At 31.7% G+C, this 23,223-nt stretch overlaps 2 protein-coding genes across 8 annotated transcripts in view; both read right to left on the bottom strand.

Moving 5' to 3' along the window:
- Positions 1 to 23,223, bottom strand: part of LOC124543814 (protein unc-13 homolog 4B) — a 51,604-nt gene that overhangs the window by 11,481 nt on the left and 16,900 nt on the right. For 4 of the 7 annotated variants that reach the window (XM_047122118.1, XM_047122117.1, XM_047122119.1 and 1 more), the window contains exons 3-6: positions 9,142 to 9,409; positions 2,156 to 2,502; positions 1,543 to 1,590; positions 1,313 to 1,472 (exon numbers count right to left, since the gene is read on the bottom strand). In XM_047122118.1, coding sequence (XP_046978074.1) covers positions 1,313 to 1,472; positions 1,543 to 1,590; positions 2,156 to 2,502; positions 9,142 to 9,409 — 823 coding nt within the window. Of the gene's footprint in view, positions 1 to 1,312; positions 1,473 to 1,542; positions 1,591 to 2,155; positions 2,503 to 3,775; positions 3,980 to 9,141; positions 9,410 to 13,881; positions 14,423 to 19,250; positions 19,522 to 23,223 lie in introns of those variants that run through there. The other 3 variants (XM_047122123.1, XM_047122122.1, XM_047122124.1) reach the window with 3 other exon arrangements.
- LOC124543815 (succinate semialdehyde dehydrogenase) lies at positions 10,339 to 12,662 on the bottom strand. The gene has a single exon (XM_047122125.1). The coding sequence runs from the start codon at positions 12,401 to 12,403 to the stop codon at positions 10,880 to 10,882; it is 1,524 nt and encodes a 507-aa protein (XP_046978081.1). The 5' UTR covers positions 12,404 to 12,662; the 3' UTR covers positions 10,339 to 10,879.

Below are 23,223 nucleotides of genomic sequence, written 5' to 3'. Positions count from 1 at the left end.
GTTTGAAAGCCTTTTGAAATAGCAACAGCGCGTGATCTAAGTCAAAACAAATTATAATAATATTATAGCAATGTAATTTCTTATATTATGAAAAGAAACATCGTTTCATTTAATCTAATCAAGCTTTATAAAATACAAAGTAATAAGGGATTATGTACAGTCGAGGTAAGAAAAGGTTCGTCACCTTAAGATCTAATTTCGCGTGCTCAGTATGAGCGATAATCTGCTTTACCGATCGAGAATGACATATTCCGTCGCAATGATTTGATGTTTAGATTCAAAAGATACTAAGACTTGATAAAGGCATGTATTTGAAAACTGACGAAGGTTTTCTTACTCTGACTGTACTATATAAATATGATTTTGCAATCTTGATTACGAAGTAGGTTTTCCCAATTCAAAGCTTATGTATTCAATTCAAAAGTAATTCCCAGCGTGTTTAATTAAGTTCGAGGACATTTTTGTTTTACAGAATAATATTAGTTTTCAAACAGGGAAAAACCCTTGATTGAGTGTGTGAGTGACTTGTACGCAAAATCTTATTAATTTTTTTTACGCCCGTCACCGATATTAATTTGCGATATTACGTTACTTTTGCAATAGTGTGTGTATCAGTTTCAAACACTATCCTTATGACGTCAACCCTGGAGAGACCAATATGTAAGACAGAGACAGCACTTGTAGTAGTTACCAGGATGAAAGAAGAGGTCGTTTTATCCATAAGACGTATACAAATAATACTTGGTACTGGTACAATTTCTATATAGAAATATAATTTTATAAAGACATTTTGAAATCCATGAAAAGCATGAAGGGGACTGTAATGTTTGTGGAAAATATTCTTACTTAGATAAGGTTATAAAGAGATTTGACATATAGTATAATTGCAAAGTTTTAAGATATAACAATGGAACCAATGTAACGGTAAATTAAGGGAGGGAGGGGATAGACAATCTATGCTAATTCGTTAATATTACTTTATATAATGAGCCGAGATGGCCCAGTGGTTAGTGCATCTGAACCGATGATTTCGGGTTCGAACCCAGGCAAGCACCACTATATATATGTGCTTAATTTGTGTTTATAATTCATCTCGTGCTCGGCTCTGAAGGAAAACATCGTGAGGTAACCTGCATGTGTCTAATTTCATTGAAATTCTGCCACATGTGCATTCCACCAACCCGCATTGGAACAGCGTGGTGGTATATGTTCCAAACCCTCTCCTTAATGGGAGAGGAGGCCATTAGCAGAGCAGCGGGAAATTAACAGGCTATCACTTTACTTTATATAATAAACACATAACACAACTTACTTTGAGAGGTATATTGGCCGTCCCAATCAATTCGTTGTCATGTTTTCCAGTAGATGCTGTGATAGCTATCTCTTTCATAAGTTTCCGAAGACCTTTGACGCCTTTCACTTCAAATATCTTGGTCATTTTTTCCTTAACTGTTTCAGCAGGGTCGAAATCCCTAAAACAATCCATGAGTCTACAAATTCAATAGAAAATTGTAAAGTAAAAGAAGCTATCAGAACACTTACCAAACTTCCAAGCATAGTGAATCTTCCTGAAGGTTACCTGGAATAGGTCTGAAACAAACCAAATTATTTAACATTTGATTTCATTTGGATTTGAATAAGCATGAAGCAGAGATGACCCAGTGGTTAGAACGCGTGCATCTTAACCGATGATTGCGGGTTCAAACCCAGGCAAGCACCGCTCATTCATGTGCTTAATTTGTGTTTATAATCCATCTCGTGCTCAGCGGTGAAGGAAAACATCGTGAGGAAACCTGCATTGTGTCTAATTTCATCGAAATTCTGCCACATGTGCATTCCACCAACTCGTATTGGAACAGCGTGATGGAATATGTTCCAAACCCTCTCCTAAATGGAAGAGGAGGCCTTATCTCAGCAGTGCGAAATTTACAGGCTGTTACTTCACTTTACTTGAATAAGCATACGAATATAGATGTATTCACACGCGAAGGCACTAAGAATAAAACGGCAAAAAAATACAAATTCAGTGATAATTATTAATGCACACCCAATAGTTTAACATGGAGAGGCAACTTCAGGAATGAATAGAATAATTATATACAACAAACTAACAAGGTATCGTTGAAATTATACTTAAGCCCTATAAGATACTTACAATGAAAAATGTTCCTCCCAAACTGGACTAAGGGTGCCCGATTTGACAGAGGTATTATATCTGTGAGAAGTGTTGGACATGAGATATATCGTAACGAAGGGATCACTAAGACCACTTGGATCCTTCGAAACGAGATCTTTCCCTTCTATCACTTCCACGTTTAACATTAATTCCGGCGGTTCTTTTGCTTCAGCTTGTGTCAGGAGTTCTGTGTGTTTATCGTTTGATATTTTGAATGCTTCTTGTACATAGGTCAGCATTGCTTGCTGACCCACTTCACAGCCTATGTCACATCCGCCGACATTGTGTAAAATCTCATACAGGACCTCCAAATATAATTCATCAACCTGAAAATAAAAAGCAATACTAAAGTGACAATATTTTGACTTTTTTAAAGAATGTGCTCTATTTCAGCGATTTATCTTTGCTTTCATTTTAAGGAACGAAATATGCATCGAAGCTATCAAACAGATTCGTTAGAAATAAAACCGCCTGACCCAATTTTTTAAATAAAACAATGCATCGATTTTCGACAGCGCTCTATTCGTAGAACCGCTATACGAACTATTTTCTTCAAAAAAAAAAGTTACATAAAAAAAAATCATTTCATTTCATAGAATGAAAAACAATACCCAAGTCTTAAATATCAAAAATAAACCACTTTCCTCAGATTTTATTGTTTTTGTTTGATGTAATGTTCGTTTTTTAAAAATCAAAGCATTTACATATATTGAGGACCAGAATTTCGTTTAAATAACATAACATATATCAGTTTTACAGTAAACATACGGATGAGTCGTAGTAATATCGTAATTTCATGAACTAATAAGGAACTGTGGTCAATTTATCCTTTTACAAAGTCCCGTTTCGCACTATATTCGTTGAACGCACTGAATGCGAGCGTTGTATGTCATTGCTCGTTACCAAGACACACGCGAATCAAAGTAAACCGACCAAGTTCAAATGTCACGTCGGCTGATACCACTACATTGTTTATCCTGTATTTACATAACGGTGGGGTTACTGCGCCGTCGTGGGAAATATATTGATCTTGATTGAAAAAGCTCAGTCGTGTTTTCGATTTACCGCATCAACAGTTTATTACAAGCTGTTTTTATTTTTATTTTTAATTGAATATGCAGAAGTAATGTGAAGGTTGAAATGTGTTATTTTTTTCTGGTTTAAAGTCTAAGGCCAAAGTAAATTTTGTGAAAGAATTATTAGGACGAAAATTCTCTGTTCGACTAGCAAATATTTCTACCTGATTGAGATAGTTTCGTCTAGATTTTTACGAAGAAAAAATCAAAATACATAAATTTCGACTCAATTGATATATAGTGAACACCTACCTAAAATTCAAACTGTTTTTATTTTTAACTCTGAAGTCATTTGCATGTCTTTCAAACTCTCAAAGACAAAAAAATTGTGACTAATACCATTTGTCAATTGACTTTTATTTCTTTAAAGTAACAAAAACGAAAAATATTTTTCATTAATCCAAAATCACTCTAAAATCTTACATTGTATGAATTTAAAATAAAAAAAAAGATACAGAATTCAAAATTCGAACGCAGCAATTTTCCAATTTTAATTTTAAACAAACGAATGTTTTAAACGTACTGTCATTGATTGTATAAGCATGCTCGTTTGACGGTCAAGCAGTTCCTTTTTCACGCCTCTGAACTTAGTCCGCAACGTACCCATTCCATTCATGTTCACTTACTATCCACTCACTCTAACATAACATAACGCTAACACATGTTACGGTTTCACTGATATTTTAAATCTACTAAAACGTCCGAGATGAGTCCGATCGCCTTAGCTACACTCAAGTCCGGCCGGGACTCAGGAATCGAGCCGATCTGCCGCCAGATTCTATTTTCGCAAAGCGCTACCATCGGAGACGAATGTGAACTTAACTAAATAACAAAAATTGTAGACATTTTATTTTTATATCATCTCAATATAATACTCAAATTATTTCCGAATGTCATTGAACTTTGTCATCGATTTCATTTTTAATTTGATTTTTGATCCCATATATAACGCTTGTGATTTTTTATTACATACTTGTAATTATTAGAAGAATATAAAAGGTTTGGTTATCTTAATCGTCTGTCTATTGAGCAGCTAGCAACATCCGGCTGTATAAACGTCTTATTACTTCGCAACATTATCACTTTGCTAATGGAGGATTAGATTTATGCTTTTGATCCATTACAAAATCTATAAAGCAGTACATTAGGCAAAGGTTTATTATGATTCTGGCAATAAAAATTACGAGCGCACTTGAAATTTTCAATCATAAAACTGTTTTTATATTTACAGAGCATATTAAAAGTTAACAAGAACGGTTGTGGTTTCAAATTTTTCATCCGTGACCAAGTATACATTTAAAAGACTTTTAAAATAGTAAAATACTTGGAAAATAACTCTTCATTTTATGATTTTCAATTTTGATAAAAATAAAAAAATGGTTCAATTGGAAGTGTAAAATAATTCCTTTGCCTCGTTATATCTCTGGATGTTTAAAAACTCACGTTCTTCCGAACGTGTTTCCTCCATATAAGTGGGTATAATGGAAGCATTTAGCAATTCATTTACTCTACTGACAGTAACATAGGTTTTCCCCACGAGGAAATAAGACAATATTTACTAGACTGGTCTGGTTAATAGAAAATAAAAATATTCATACTTAATAAGTCTATACTTTCTAAGAACTGAAGGGAACTATAGTTTATTGTTGTTAATATTTTAATGTAATGTTATGTTTTGATAAAAAGGTACACGTTACATTGTTATACCTCAAAAAAGGTTTTAAGTAAATAATATACATATACAGGCTAAATTCCCGTTCTAAATTAATACACTGACATAAAAAACGTAATTGATTGAGATTAGTTTTTGAGACATTAGTCCCAAAAATTTTGATTTTGATTCTTGATTGATCAATAAGTTATCCGTTTAGATTCAAATTTTACTTAACTTGAAAATCAAAATGTTTACTCAATTTAACGTTAAAAATCATATTTGTATAAACTAATTAAACATATAATTAACGAGTATATGAAATGTATAATTAACATGGAACCAAAGTTTCGTTGTTTCAAAGAGCTGAAATCTCCCGTCGAACGATTTATTTGTTATATAAACCGTGCAGTTTACATTTACCAACGGAAATTACTGTGTTATGTTAACCAGAGTGGTTATTAACAGATTTTCGGTTTCCATGGCAACGAAATTTTTAGAAAACTTTGATTATAAAGAACAAAGCTTTTCAGAAATTCACACGTATATACACTAATTGTACATAAAACCTCTTTTTATCAATTATGATTTTATTTTTAAAACTGTGTTATTAAATTTTCTTGACGTCTGACCGGCAAATATATCAAGTTTTGTAATCTACTTAGAAAAATGAAATCTAACTATTTAGAAATTTTATTTTAAAGCAGTCATTCAAAAAATATTTAAAGCAAATACCTCATCGCTAAGATTTGCAGAGCGAATAACGATAGAGCGAAGAATCACCTCGCAAAACGTTAAATACTTTTTGAACTTAAAACATTTCAGAGAATCTATACTAATAGCTGTCTTAACGCTTAAACCGCTGAATCCATTTACATGAAGTTTCGTATTGAGATAGTTTGAGTCCCCGGAAAGGAGGTTTTTTAACTCATAGGTTAATATTTATTAATTTGAAACGGTAATAGTTGCTATCTCAGCTAGTTCTTAATATTAGTGGAGTGAGCGATCAATGGTATAAATGAGATCAAAATCAATTTTACGATAGTATAATAAGTATGTTTCGAGACTTTTAACCCCTACCAAAAAGAGCAAAACAAAATATTTAAAGAAAGTCCATTAGCAAATAGGGTAGATTTCGAATTAATAGTTGTGTGTTGTGTGTATTACAAAATGATACAAAACTATTACAAGATGTGGCTTTTGAAATTGTACAGCATCTTCAGAGAATTTAAGATGATAAAATCCAGACTGCTTATTATCTAGACATTTCCAGATCAAATTGAATGTATAATATCATATTCACAACACACTGAACGCTTATCTCAACAGATGCAAATATTACATCCTAGACAAGAATAGAACACAATGCATGTTTCACTTTTAATAATTTAATCAAAACGAAACGTAAACTATGTTTATCTTATTGTTACACAATATTATGTATATGATACCGAGATGGACCAGTGATTAGAATACGTGAACATAGCCGATTATTTCGGGTTCAAATCCGGGTTTGATGAAATTTGGTATAAAGCAAACTGGAACTCCAAGAAAGAAAATAGTAAATAAATAGCTAAAAATGTTCTTTAAAAAATGTGTTTATTTAGTTTTCCATTTTGTGATATAAGTTTATATAATCAGACACCAATCAAGTACTTTACTATTTAAGGCTTATCAGCAGACTATGATCAATAGTCAATTACGTTATAAAATTTTGAATCACCATAACGTACGCTGTACGTTCATTCATTTATTTTATTTGCAAGAATATGGTACACAATACAGGTGTTCATTAATATAAATTCTCATATTCTACCGATTTATCGGTGTGCAAAATATTAAACATGTCATAAATAATACTAACACACGTTATGGTGATATGCTACTCTGTTGATTGTGTCTTCTATTAACAACAACAGCCTGTAAATTTCCCACTGCTGGGCTAAGGCCTCCTCTCGCTTTGAGGGTAGGGAAGTATTGGAACATATTCCACCAAGCGGTTCCAATGCGGGTCGGTGGAATGCACATGAGGCAGAATTTCTACAAAATTAGACACATGCAGGTTTCCTCACGATGTTTTCCTTCACCGCACGAGCACGAGATGAATTTTAAATACAAATTAAGCACATGAATATATTCAGCGGTGCTTGCCTGGGTTTGAACCCGCAATCATAGGTTAAGATGCACTCGTTCTAACCACTGGGTCATCTCGGCTTTTAGTATGCTAACGTATGACGAGAATTGTGACATAGTACTTTATGACATAAGACAGTTAAATCGTCGAGTTTGACTTTCAATTCTACGCAATAACTACAAAAGCGTAGAATTTTAAGCAAACTATTTCTATCTAAAGTGTTTTATTTTAAAAAACATTTTATCAATGAATATATACAAATGCATTCTTCAAAGGCGGTTCATTGAAAGTAACCTTGGCGTTAAAGTTGACAAAATAAACCATGGATGAAAGAATTGGCAGTATGCCACGAATGGGGCATTGTGCGTCTGTGCTCACACTGTCAGTATATGGAACACCTATCATGGCCACGGGTATATTTTTAAATGGGCAATGGGCGTCTTCGCGCATATGTATACAATCTACACAACGCTGCATACAAAATTTTGGTACTTAGTAATTTTAGAGTTACTAAAAAATGCTTTATAAACCCTACTAAAAAATGCTTTATAATCCTTTATAGGATATGTACGCATTTAAATATTTATTAATTTATTCTTTATTTATTTGCTGAGCAAGTAATACTATGCTATATTTTGTTTATAAATGATTCTAATTTGTAAAACCAATTCAACGAAAAATAATCTATATTATATTATAAATATGAAAATAACTCTGTATGTCGCTCTTTCACGAGCAAAATGCTGAACCGAATTTGATGATATTTGGTATGAAGCAAACTTGAACTCTAAGTAAAGACATAGGTTTTTTTATGGTATAGCTTGGCGGACGAGCATATGGGCCACCTGATGGTAAGTGGACGCCATTACTCATAGACTATGACGCTTTAAGAAATATTAACTATTCCTTACATCTTCAATGTGCCACCAACCTTGGGAACTAAGATGTTATGTCCCTTGTGCCTGTAGTTACACTGGCTCACTCACCCTTCAAACCGGAACACAGCAATACTGATTACTGTTATTTGGCGGTAGAATAACTGATGAGTGGCCCTAGAAAATATTTTTGGCTAACACATGACAACCATCACCTTAAAATGCGAGCAATGCCGCGAGCGATTACTAGTACCCAATCCAAACGTGTAAAACCACAGTGCGTCATAAATAAATACTAAAACGATTTCAAAAGTACATAGTTAAGTTCAATATAATGATAATATGTCTGGATACATGCCAATATTCCACGTAACATACTTATGGCGAGATGCCTTATAATTTGAACCACGACATAACTCCTAATTATAATCCAATGTCTAGTTCAGATGAAAGTAAAACGATGAAAAATATTGACCGACATCCGCTCAGCGAGAAATAAACAAAATAAGATCGCAACACGCTCTTGATACTCTATTAAAGAAACACTGTTTCAAACACGCCGAGTTATTTGAACTATGTTTAGATATCCACCTTGAAAGTACGAATTAATTTAATTATTTGCTTCAGCTTAACATACATAAATATTTATATCTATTAATAGGCAAAGGAAAACCAGATCAGTAAATTTTTCTCTGCTCTTTATCTAAAAACATTTTCAAACAAGAAAATTAAATTAGTTTTTCTATTAGCTAGCACTAGTTAAAAACTAACAGTCCTAAATGTAAACTTCCGGTGAGCAATTCACCGGAAGTTTAGTTAAATCCGACTTAATCCACTTTCAGACGAAAAAGTGTAATAATCGCCCTTGATAACCCTTTACATTAATTTTCTTGTCTATGTATATATAATATATTAATAAAGTTTTTTTTTATAACTACAACTCAAGGAATAAGGCCAAGGTCGAACGTTAGTCAGTGAGAACTTTCAAGTCTACATTACATATAAGATCTATATTAATATTATACATGTGAAAGTAACTCTGTCTGTCTGTGGCTCTTTCACGAATAAACCGCTGCACAGAATTTGATGAAATTTCATAAGAAGCAAACTTGAACTCTAAGAAAGCACATAGATAGGCTTTTCTTGGTTGACACCTGACAACCAACGCCTTGAAATGCGTGCGAAGCTGCGGGCGACTACTAGTACCTAATAAATGTAATCGTACTTACATTCCAGCCGACAGCTTCAACGTAAAAGTCTACTTTCTCCGGGTCTTCAGGCTCCGAGTCCGTGTCGAGTAAAGTTTCATTGCCACTGTCGGAGTCACGCGTCACACTTCGGCTTTCAGACACTTCAGTGACGACTTTCTCTCCGTCTTGCTCCTCCACTTCTTTCAATGGAGCTAAAGGTGTTGATTCTTCGAGTGCTGCTTTTTGCGTCGCTTGTTTCAGGATCGAACCAAATTTTTCGAAGAAACTATCGTCCACTTCTTGTATTCTGAAAACAAAGGAAAATTTTATTGAAGAACTCTGACATATTAAGACCGAAAATATATCTTTTTTTTTAATTTTTTTGGTTCACTTACATCACTTATACCAAAAAAAAAATAAAAAAAATATAAATTATTAGGTTGTGTAAGTATTTATTATCTTTATGAAGACAAAAATTTGCTGTAAATTGTTTGTTCCTTCTAGTATAAATAAATAAAATAAAAACGATTTTATAACGAAATTTAGAACGACATTAACATACAATGTGAGTACATAATTATTATATCGCACCTCAACAATATTTTATATTATGTATTAATTTAATGTCAGAACAATTATTAATTCGACGAGGAATATCTGAAACTGAAGTCGCCCAGTAAAGAATGATTTCTACAGAGTTATTTCCGTTAGTGGCGAAAAGTGATCATTATTTATAATGACTCATGCCTTGGTTTAAAAAAAAAAACTATTTAATTATCTATATTTACAGTCTGCTATACAACAGACACCTATGCGTGGAGGTATTTATGACAGCGCCTTCTGAGTTCTTTACTTCGTCGTCAAAATCGAAAAAAAAAAACTTCCTAAAAAAAGCATGTGTAATCTCTGAATTAACTTTACAAATTATATGATAAATTCTTTATTTAAATAATTTCAACTACTACCTTTGTTGAAAAATTTAAAAATTAATGTAAACAAACAAAGCAATAATTCATTTAGTTTGGATATTATATTTTAATATATAGCTATATTTAAAAAAATATGCAATAAGAATACTAAATACTGCATTATAATATTTCAATCTATGCATGACTTATGCTAGTGAATATTAACTTTGATCAAACAGTTGAATCATAAATCGTAAGTCTTTATATTAAGTGGATATGTTTAATAGCTAAGCACACATCTTATCGATACTGCTTTAAACACGAGATTAATAATCAAAAACAATTTCGCATATATATTTTATTGGATTTGTATACATTTGATGTACATAAAGTTGATTTTTACAGAACAAATAATGTTACTTATGACATTTTATATATCAGAGAGACTTAAATATTAACAAATATATATATCAAATCATTTTAGATACACAGCTGATATATTTTTGGTATGACTGTAATATATGGGATTCAACCCTTTAAATGCAAGTTATATAACGACTAGTATATATTTATTTCACATTATGTACTATGATACTTATAAAACAGATCTTAATAAAACTATTCTAAAATCACATTTCCTGGAAGACTGGAATGATATTGTCTTATATTTATGTAATTAAAATTTTATAAATTTAATTTTGTCATTATATAATAATAGAACTTAATTTTAAATATAAATAAAAATTCGTTTATTCTTAAAAAAATGATGGCTGTAGGAACTAATTATGCAAAAAATAGTAGTTTTTTGGGGCAACTAATTCAAAGGCAAAAAGTGTGATGTAATTTCTTTAGTGATGATAAGACATCTTCTATTTGTCCAAAGCTGAAAATAGAGTGTATTTTATATCCGTGTACTCCTCAACACCATGTTTGCTGCCCTCTCTGCCGATTCCCGACTCCTTAATACCTCCAAAAGCTGGCTCAGCGGCGGACAATATTCCATCATTGATGGCGACCATACCGAAATCTAACTGACGAGACATTCTGAACGCTTGACCGAGATCTTTTGTGAACACATATGACCCAAGACCGCTTCTGGTGCTATTGGCAATTTTGACCACCTCTTGCTCTGATTCAAACTTATGGCACACTGCCACCGGCCCAAATATTTCTTCTGCATATATTTTCATCTCTGGTTTAACATCAGTGAGGATAGTGGACTCATAAAACTTACTTCCTATTTCAACGGCAGGTTTACCTCCGATAAGGGCCTTAGCACCTTTTGATAGTGCATCATCAACTAATCCTGTTACCTTTTTAGCTTGTTTTGTGTTAATTAACGGTCCACAAGTCACACCTTCTTTATTACCAGGACCCATAATACAACCTTTGGCAATTCTTTTCTTAAAGGCCTGAACGAAGCGATCAAAAACATCTTTGTGTATTAAAAATCGATTGGCACCGACACATGCTTGTCCATTATTTCTAAATTTAGCGAGCATAGCATGGTCTGCTGCATGTTCAATGTCAGCACTTGGGAAAACGATAAATGGGGCATTGCCACCTAGCTCAAGGCTCACTCTCTTGATTCCTTTAGATGCCATTCCATATAAAATTTTACCAACATGCGTCGAACCAGTGAAAGATATACATCCCACGTTAGGATCCTCGCACAGAACTTTTCCAACAGCAGGAGCATTTTTTCTGCTTGATGTAACAACATTGATAACACCTTTGGGTACTCCAGCTTCCTCGGCTAATTTAGCCGCAGCTAGAGCTGTCAAGGGAGTATCCTCAGCAGGTTTAATAACACATGTACATCCTGCTGCCATTAAGGCACCCACCTTTCGAGTGATCATCGCAAATGGAAAGTTCCATGGTGTTATAACAGACACTACTCCTAGTGGCTGCCTTGTCAACATTATTGTCTTATTAGGCCAAGGACTTGGAATTACTTCTCCATTAATGTGACGGGCGGTATCTGCGAACCATTCTAAAAATGAATTACCATAAGCAATTTCACCTTTAGACTCAGCTAATGGCTTTCCTGATTCAGCAGTTATAATTTGTGCAAGGTGATCTGTATTCTTAGCGCATATATCAAACCATTTTCTTAATATATAAGATCTTTCTTTTGCGGTTGTATCTTTCCAAGTATTAAAAGCGCTTGATGCAGCATCAACGGCTGCTTTGGCGTCAGCAGCTTCCATATCAGGAACCTCGGTAATAACTTTGTCATCCGCCGGATTAATTACAGGAAATACTGCCTTGCTGCCGGCACTCACCCATTGTCCATTAATGTAAGCATTTTTATTTAATAAATGTAAGTGACGACTTCCGTTCAAAAATAAACTCGGCTTATTCAATACACTAATAACACAAGAAGAAATCATTTTAAATTGTATTCAATAAACTCTAGAACACCGCAAAATGTCTCCTTAGTCCTTATCAATATAGTGTTTATTTAACACGATCAATAATGTCACTTGATAAGACTCACAACTCAAAATTACATCTCATGAACTACTGTAGATATTAGTAGAATCTAAATTCTCAATAAAGATTTTATTACAATTTGACAGCCGGAGAATTTTGACAAATAATAACACAGAACAAATTTAACGATACGTTCAGTATAACATATGGAGCACAGATAACGCCAACAACGTTTCGATAAGCTTTATAAAGTAACGTGACAAGTCAACGTAATAAAACGCAGACATTATTTGGCTGTAGATGTAGGAAAATATAAAGATATGAATTAAATATATATTTATTTATATTCATTTTTTAATTTAAAAGTAATAATTATTATATATTAATTCTTCGTCTAAAAATAAGTATTGACTATTACATTTTCATAGTATAACTATTAATAAATATAACTAAGGTAGTGGTAGTAAGCCTCATGTAATATAATTTTTTTCGTGCATTTTATAGCGTGGTGGAAACGTAATTAAAAATTAAGTCAGTTAGTACTTCAAACTGTTGATTTTTCTGATGAAAGCCACAAAAATATATTTCGGCAAAATAAACACGCTTTCTTGCTATAAATTTAATTTTAATGACGTCAGATTGTTAAACACAATAGTCAACAGTGTATTGTACGACCGGTACGGATTCAACGTTAACAGCTATAAATATGCGCTGTTTTTTTTGTGAATTAATGAACGTGACAACTAATAATGGACGTTATTGGTCACATGATATACAGCCCAAAAAAAATAATAATATAATATTAATAATGCGCTTTTATGAATCAAAATATCTGTGTATATTTCTTTTTGTAATTTTTATCCAATTTAATCATTTATTTTTCACTAACGAAAATACCCTATTACCTACTTACAGAAATATGTTTATCTTTTATGTACGTATCTTTAGTATATTGCTACGCTTTGAAGAAATACGGATCTATTAATTATAAAGATTATTACGTTCAATCTGAATTATCACTTATTTTAATTTTTAGGTATTTTAATTTAAGAAGAGTTTTCATTGAAAACTCACATAATTATGATCACAGTCACAATGACAATTTTCACGAACTATTTCACATAGCAAGCTTCAACAATAGCACAGACTAAGCGCTGATAGGCAACTACGAAATGCTGTTTCTTAATGAACATTATTTTGTTAAATTATAAAAGGGCATCAATATTTATTTTATAGTTAGGTAGAGTTTTCTTTTCAAATACTTATAATAAAAATCCAAAAATTAAATAATTATACTGATACGAAAACATTGAAAATAGTTCTGCGTGGTGCGGAATAAAAGAAATATCATCCATCAAAGTCAATAGCGAGTTTTGAATAAAGGTTTTCGACCTCATTAGACACTTTATGAATAAAAATAAAAGTAGGTACGTACTGACTATCATGCACTTTTTCTTCTACCGATTTTTGTTGTTGCAATTTTTCGTAGAAACCTTTCCACATCGATTCTTCATCCATCTTGCTTATTTAACACTAAACTTTTTAATAAATACTGTTTCATTCACTAAACTAAAGCACGACTGACCTTATAGAAACTTTATACAACCATAACAATATTCCGCTCTATCTGAATCACCAAAACGAACGAGTCATAATAATCTCAAAAGAAAATGACGTAAACGCATACAGTTAACTTGAGGTTATAAGATTGAATAATCACGCAAAGGGAATAACTTTAAAACACTCCGTTCAACAGCACAGACTCTTTGAAACTATTTACTTTCTAAATAACAAGCATGTGACTAATCCAAAAACAATTAGTGCTATTTAATTGTCTCTGCATATGATATGAGAGATTTCTTCTTAACTTTATCATTATAAACACGCGTCTTATTTGTTTTGTTTGATTCGAGTAGGCGTATAAAATAAAACTGACGTAATCCAAAGCGAGGAAGTCGCAGTCACCGTCCAATGCTCAGTGCCGGTGCGCCATGCGGCAACAAAATGATCTACATTAACGCACGGACTATTAACAACACATAATCAGTATGCAAATATAGTTTATTATGAAATTTACATGGTATATTTTTCTAAATTAGGACTAATTACGTACATACGTGACTAATGAAATAACTTTTTAACTTATCACAAGACAAATATGCAGGAACTGCACGTTTGTATATCTACCCGATTAATTAAAACCGTCAATCTGTCATCAGGCAGACTAGATAATTTTCTTTGCTATTACTTTTTTTTCCATTGGGCCGAGACATATTGTTTTTGATTACTACATTGTTTTAAAATTCTTTTGTCATAACTAAATAAAGATAAACTTTGACTCGCATAAAGTACAGAGATTATTAATTATTTTTTTAATAATTTATTTAGTGATACATAAAATGTATAAGAAATATAATTAGAAGTAGGGTTACCTAATTACCAATGTAGTTTATACATTTTCAACGTTATTCCTAACGAAATTTGCTGCTAATTTTGTACCTAAAATGTTTGTATTTCTGCTTCAAATTAATGGAAGTGTGATAAATAATTATGTGAAAAATTATAAAAAAAAATACGTAATTAGTTATTTTGTTACGTTTTTCTGATACTAAATGCAAGGTATGAGGACAACTTAACAGGCAAGGCCGCGCCAAGCATTATTTTGATTGTTATCGTATCTTTTGTTCAGATTATAATTATTATTACTTATAATTAAATAAATTACTTTAGTCTCAATACACAAACAACACTACGCTAATTAACAAATGAATTGAGATAGATATTTCAATTCCACTTTAAGAAACAAATATTAAAGTGGTAACTAAATATGTATGCAACATACCCAATGATATTCAAATATGATAAACAGATATGTTATGCCTATACTAAACAACAGAAAAAAGTGTGCCGCGCCGGGGACCGTTTATTTTACATTTCGTTACAAATAAAAAGGATAGCTTAATAAAAACAATAAGTAAAAGAGATAACTAGATGTTTTAATTACGCAAAACGTATTACTACGTAATTATTATGTATTATAACGTATTACTACGTAAAACGACTAAAGGCAAACGTCCCAATTAGGACGTTTTCTAGTCTTCACTTTTTGCGCGTTAATGACATATCTGTTTACTAGAACATCATTGAAAATACCTAATAATATATTAAGGGAATATAAAACTAAAGGCCACTTGGTGGTGTCAAGTGGGCATCACCGCCACGGAATATATCGACCATTGCTTACACTAAATTACTAATATTTCATGTCCTTCGTGCTACGCATAAGGGTAGCTTAAACATAGTTACATAAACATAGTTAGCCTGTTTTGCGGTATAATATTTGACAAATGGCTTGTAGGAGAAAGATAACACACACTTGTAATCATTGAATTTCGAATATTAAGCAGCAATGGTGCTGTGAGATGTAACATATTGTGAATACACTGCCTCAACTCAATATTCATTCATTCTCAACAATAGCTTTTTTTAATGTACTTATCAAGTTGGCTGAATGGAGCAAAGAAATCGACCAAAGTGAGGCCATTTAAGGCAATTGTCGACTTCAACGCAGGGACACGGAATAAGTATTGTACAATACACTACTTATTCGGTGTATTTCCATGTTTTTTTTATAAACATTGGATACATTAAATGGGTCGAAAACCCGCAGAAGTATTACAATATATAATAATGTCATCAGTAGATGGTAATATGTTAGCAGTTAGACTAATGAGTGTGCATATCTAAAAATCTGTAATTATAGTGTAAAGAGATCTTTTCAAGTATATTCTTGTGTAATCATAAAGGTCTATCATAATTTACCGCTATTGAAATATGTCAAACATTAAACAGTGTAGTTTAAAATAGTTTTTTTTTATTGATGATTTATTAAATATCGTGGAAACTAAAGAAAATATTGTCATACTAAATTAGTAAAAAAAGTAATAAAATTGTCTATGTATAAATCTCATTGTCTTAGATTACTTTATAATTTCTTAGCATTGGATTTTGAAGAGTATGCCAAGGCTCTGTATGAGTAATACTGGATGACTCTGTAATAAAAAAATGTTATACAGAGTAATTAGTTTTACTTTTTTATCAAAACAATAACTCTATACTTATAGTAAGACGGCGTTTTTAGCGTGACACATTTTTCTTATTCCAAGAATTACACAAGTATCTATTGATATTTTATTCGTATTTGTATAGCTAAAAATTACATTTTGGACTGGCCTAATGGATAACAGTCCATCTGTGTAAAAATTTCGAGGCCTTATGTTAGAAGTACCTGTATAAATATAAAAATATATCTGTATAAATGTTATATATTATAAGTTTTTTTTAAATATTTTAACGATAAAATAAATTAAACTTTTACGAAACTTATATGTAGATCTACATATTTATTATTATTATTTTAGCTAAAAAAAATACTTTTTCATTTTTCGATTTAAGAATGCATATTTTACATGTATCATCAAAAACAACTTGACCCTGAAATGAAACGAAGTTAACTAATAGGAAACGTTACAACACAAGCTAAGTTGACCTTGATGTTACAGATCGAAATGAACGCCATGTTTGATACGCATTACTTTTTTACTCGTTTTTTATTCTGGCAACGTGTCTAAAAATATACAGCCATAGAATTATATTTGAAGATGAATGATTTAAATGAGAACACTCTTGTCTAACAATTGTATCTTAATAATTGATGACTATAAGGTACCGTTATAACCAGATCAGCCTAGACTAACAATTATACCTCTACCAATTAAAAGACAAGGAGGAAATTGCGGATGGGTAATAATGAGGAGCGAACCAGTACTGATTGTGACATGCTTTTGTTTCTCCTAATTCCCTTGCCGATAATTGTAAATACAAGTAGATGGTTTTTAGGTATAATAGTAAGTTGTATAAATCTGACTACAAAACGATGAATACAAATTTAGTTTGGAGACTCACTGAATATTAGCGACAGACTGAAAAAAATTGTCACGGGATGAAACATTGCAGACTCTTATTCACGTTTTCTGCATTAATATTTGATGTGTTGAATGTCCGAATGTTTCCCAATCATTGGTCAAATAAATTGTACCATAAGAGTGTAAACTTTAATTTTAACATTGTGAACACAAAAATTAACAAATTATTTGAATCTAGAATGAATGAATGAAAACAACAAATAGGAACGCTTTTATCAATTGAAATTGTCAAAGGCATAAATGGACAAAGCCCAATGCTAACGAGTGCTTATCTTTATAAGATCTATTTAGACCGTCAGATATATACGCCGACACATGAAAAAGTTCAGAAAGCATAAGGAGTGTCATTGACACTACACGTAGGTGCTTGATACGGGTTATAATTTGATAACTAAAATCCTATTGTTAGTGTGGGTAGCGAAAACAAAAAAGGACTAGATTCCTTTTATATTAGTATTACTAACTTGTTATAACCTTGATTTTATTCTTAATAACATCATTTATTTTTATTTTATGATACTAATAATGATATCATAATAATGCTTATAGACATTTAACTAATTATTTGTTGACTTCCAGGCAAAACAAATAATTGTAATTAACTAACATGACTGTATTTTTAAATGTTGAAAAAGAGTAATTACCGAGTCTCTTGCCGGTTCTTCTCGTTAGAATCTACTTTTCAAACGGTGGTAGCTTAATTTGAAATAGTTTTTGAATGATGATTCAAAAGTGCTCGTAAAAGCCTACTTGAATAAAGTATATTTTATTTATGATAAGTGTTAATTTTCTATGGGATTACCTTAATGGATTTTTTTATATGAAAATATCTATATATTGACAGTAAGCTGTATAATTAGGGTCTATGCTGGATGCCCTTAAATAATACCCATAAATTTAGATATAAATTAGACTAGAACTTACTTACTAGACTAGAAACTAGAATTTGAGTTTGTCGATAAGAATTTACGTTAATTTTGTTAACTTTTTTCATTTTTTTTTCTTACGCAGTACAGTTCTGTAAGCAGCCAGTAACTTTATTTCGTTAAAATATCTTTATGTTGACAGTAGGCTATATGAGTAGTGTCAATGCCGTATTCCCTTTAAAAATACCTATAAATTAAGACATAAATAAGACTAGAACCAGTGGGACATAACAAGACTGGCAAGAGTTAAAAATAAAATATGAACAATACATCACAAGACAAGTTAATCCGTTTCCGACACGCAGTACAAACAAGATTGCAATTATCTGTTAATCAGAATGTAAACATAGGTGTTGTCACTTTTTAAAACTAAACTCTTTTTTAATACTGAAATTTGTCACAAAAAATGCTCAGTGTTCAATTTATTCAGCCCACTCAGTGAATTAAAAAAAATTTACTTTAAATTTAAAAAATCAGATACCTTCTAAAAACACTGACTAATTTATATTTGCCAATGTATGCCTTTTATTTGTTCGAATTATGTCTGGTAAAATTAAAACGTTACAATTAAGTATGAAAAAAGACTAATGTTTCTGAAGTGTGGGCACTGGCCACGTAAGGTTCGATGAACACGTTTTAAACAAGTAAAAAAACATGATGATTTTAGTAAGTTTTTTACTTAGTAAATTATTCATACATTAAAGAAAGTATTTAAACCGGAATTGATACTAAATATTTATGGAACTTTATCATTGCTAAGGCCATATATGACCAATAAAAATGACGAATTGCGCCACACGAGATAAAGGAACAATAATATTACAACCAATTATCGTTCGATATTTAAATTAAAATGACGTACGTTTAATTATAAATGATAACGGTATTCTTACTTGCGTTGACTAATTATTTCCTTTTCTTGTAACTTTTTGTACACAAATCCCCATGGATCATCACGGATTTTTTGTTCCATTTTTAAAATTCACTCACAACAGTTCACTTATTTAGGATAATAATAAAATAGAACTAAAAGTATTTTTTATCTGCCCCGTTTTTGGTACGTTCGTAATAAAATTAACATACTCCGTGCAAATTTTCAGGCTTCACGTATCGCGAACGCGGAGTGCCAATGACTGGCTTGTGGCTAACGACACCGCCGACTCAGAGCTTTGTTTGTTGAGGTTTATTACCTACTCCAGTTTTTAGAGACCCAAGGCTGTCAGTACTCAGTAGGAAAACCAACCATTGTTTTAACAGTACAATCTACGGGAATATTGCCTTTACGCAATTAAATATAATTGTCATTTAAAAAAAAAGTTCTTACTGTTTTGCTTTCGCATTTATTGTTTTACAGCTTTTTAAATATCGAATGTACATTAAATAAAAGAATTAAATGTTATTTAGTATTAAATTAAGTGATAATATAAAAAGTGCTTGACTTTTTTAATTTCGTGCACAAAATACGTTTTAAGCAGAGTCGTGTCCATTTTTTTTTTAATTAAATTGATTTGAATCGACTAAATAAATGTTTTATTTTTCAGAATTGTACATAAGAATAGCCTCGTTTTATTAGTCGATATATAAAATTTTGGTTTTAAATTTTGATTTCAGTATATTTTTACAATGTTTATTAATATACTACTAAATAACATAAAATAGTTTTATTTATGAAATAAAATATACTTTATATTTCAAATTTTAGTTACTATTATAAATTATTTAGTTTCTGAATTGCTTAATATGAACATAACATAAATGAAAAAAAAAATAATGTAAAACTACCGTTTTGAAATAGCTAATTAAATATCTAACATATTTTATAATTATAAAAATGTAAATAATAATGAAACATGCAGAGAATGCCACGTTAACGACAATATAATGAATATTTTTCACACAGTACAATTATTGTACAGTCTTAGATTTAATATATACATTATACAATACTAGAGCGTTACCGCAAAACTTCCCGTTTATTCCAAAGATTTTCTTTTGATTTCATCGTTAACTGTAAGACACATTTGGCGCCAAAATTATGAAACGTTATTTAAATGAAATTTCATATATTAGTTCAATTGGAGTTTGCCGATAACAATTTACATTAATTTTGTTTACTTTTATCATTTTTTTTCTTACGCAGTACAGTTCTGTATGCAGTTTACTTGGTGGTAGGGCTTTGTGCATGCCCGTCTGGGTAGGTACCACCCACTCATCAGTTATTCTACCGCGAAATAACGGTACTCAGTATTGTTGTGTTCCGGTTTGAAGGGTGAGTAAGCCAGTGTAACTGCAGGCACAAGGGACATAATATCTTAGTTCCCAAGGTTAGTGGCGCATTGACGATTTAAGGAATAGTTAATATTTCTTACAGCGTCATTGTCTATGGGCGATGATGACCACTTACATTCAGGTGGCCCATATGCTCGTCCGTCAACCTATACCATATAAAAAAAAATAAAAATAAAAAAGCAGCCAGTAACTTTATTCCGCTGTCTAAAATAAATTATTTCTTATATTTAACAATATACTAATAAATTAAAATCAAGAATCAATTTTAATTTTTTGCACATCTACGGTTGAAGCTCTTCAAAATGAAACCATAACCGATTTTTTGTGTAGCTACCGTCCTATAATTAATCAGTGGGACATAATTCGGCTTACGCTATTAATATATAAGATCTTACAAAAAATCCCATACAAGATAGGATTTTTTGTATGTATCGCTCAATTTATTTTATCTTAAAGTATAAATTATATTGTTCGTTCGAGCATCACGCAATGCTAGACTGATTATGATGATATTTCATCGCTTTGATGATGACCGTAGTTATAAAAATAATACCATAATTCTTGACATCAATGTGTGGTGCGATGGTCAGTTTGTAATTACTTTTGCCCTGGACATTAAAAAAACAAAAGTGTGCAGTTTTGGAATAGCGACTTAATACTAAATTTTTTTAAGCCGAGTGGTGCGCGTAACAAGTTCATCTTAATTGGTGATTCATCTTCTGCTCGGTAAAGTTAAATATTGTGAGGAAACGCATTGGAACAGCGTATTAGATTCAACACCCCACACCTTCGTTAGCCCAATTGTGGGATATTTAAAAGTAAAAAAGTAAAAAAAATAACAGCCTATAAATTTCCCACTGCTGGGATGAGGCCTCCTCTTCCATTAAGGAGAGGGTTTGGAACATATTCCACCACGCTGCGTTGGTGGAATGCACGTGGCAGAATTTCGATGAAATTAGACACATGCAGCTTTCCTCACGATGTTTTCCTTCACCGCCGAGCACGAGATGAATTATAAACACAAATTAAGCACATATATATAGTGGTTCTTGCCTGAATTTGAACTCGCTATCATCGGTTAAGATGCACTTGTTCTAACCTCTGGGTCTGTTTATTTAAGTAACTACAATTTTTACGGAGATTTTGAAATATCAGTGGTATTGGAAAAAAAATATTATATAAATATTATTCCGCCTCTCTAAATGATTTATATTATATTATAGGCATCAAATACTTATGTCATTGCTATACACTAATACTATATTCAATTCTTAACAGGAAAAAGCTAAATATAGAACATTTGGCAGCAAATTGCAGCGATATCATTGGTCAAGAGTTTGATTGGAGTTGTTACTATGGATTTGCGATAATGGCGTTTTGAATGTCGACGATACTGTAACTTCTGAAGTAAAATTTAAGCGGAAAGGTTAACTGTAATAATGTTTTATTATAAATAATTTTGCAGCGAATAATATACCTGAGGTAAATGGCAAAAACACGTAAATCAATTTTTTGGTTTTATCCATATTTTTTACCACTACGATGAAATATGATGTAGTTATTTTCTACTAGTTACCATTTTGTCTAGATAGCGATATATACGAAGAGTAACGAGTTAAGAATAGTTTTATATTTCAATATAATAATGAGGTTCGCTTAGACTCTTGTGGGTTTCAAACGCTGCATTTGAAACTGTGACCGGTTGAAAATGATTCCTTCGCGAATGTTGTATATTGCAAGGTGTAGTCATGCGCGTGGGCAACATGTGTGCATTGTAAATTGCAAGATGGTCATGACTGTCTCGTATTGTTATGCTAATAAATAATCGTTGTCAGCAGCTATTTGCAAGTATTCAAAGACGCATAATCAACGTTTTTGTGTCACAATTCATTTTTATCACCTTGGTATTAAATTCTACAAATTCACCGGTTCAATTTATTTATTGTTTTGTCTAAAAAGCTTATCTTTTGACAAATTAATGAAACAGATATTCCTAGTCGTAAATTTATAGTATTTAAAATTTTGGAATGACATAAGAGAACAAATATTTTGAGATACTATTTATACAATGTCTGAATATTCAATTGAAGAGTAGAGTGAGAAGAGTAGCCTAAAAATAAAGAACTGTTATTTATCTGAAAACATATACAAGGAAATAAAGCTATGTTTAATGATCACTGTACATAGACTGAGAAATCTTGAAATTTACTATAATGCCAAGACCAGATTTAGGACGACGGAAGATACCTTGAGGCCTCCAAAAACGACCACTCGCACGATTGAAAAAAAAATAAAAATTTCCCTCAGTTACCAGGGACACTGGGTTCGGATCACAATCTAATAAAGAAATAAATGTAGAAAGTGTTTTACAAAGAAAAGTAGAGCGGATTTTGCATCAGATCTCTCTCTGGTGTTGTTGGAATGGCTGTCGTAACAAGTCATCAATGTTGTTGTAAATCAAATCAAATCAAAATATACTTTATTCAAGTAGACTCCTACAAGTGCTTTTGAATCGTCATTAACATAACAACTTCATTAAATAAAGCTATCACCGCTTCGGAAAGTATATTCTACCGA

Source organism: Vanessa cardui, chromosome 3 (assembly GCF_905220365.1).
Source record: "Vanessa cardui chromosome 3, ilVanCard2.1, whole genome shotgun sequence".
Taxonomy (NCBI): Eukaryota; Metazoa; Arthropoda; class Insecta; order Lepidoptera; family Nymphalidae; genus Vanessa; species Vanessa cardui.
The sequence above is the reverse complement of the archived record's forward strand: the minus strand, read 5'-3'. Positions and strand labels throughout refer to the sequence as shown.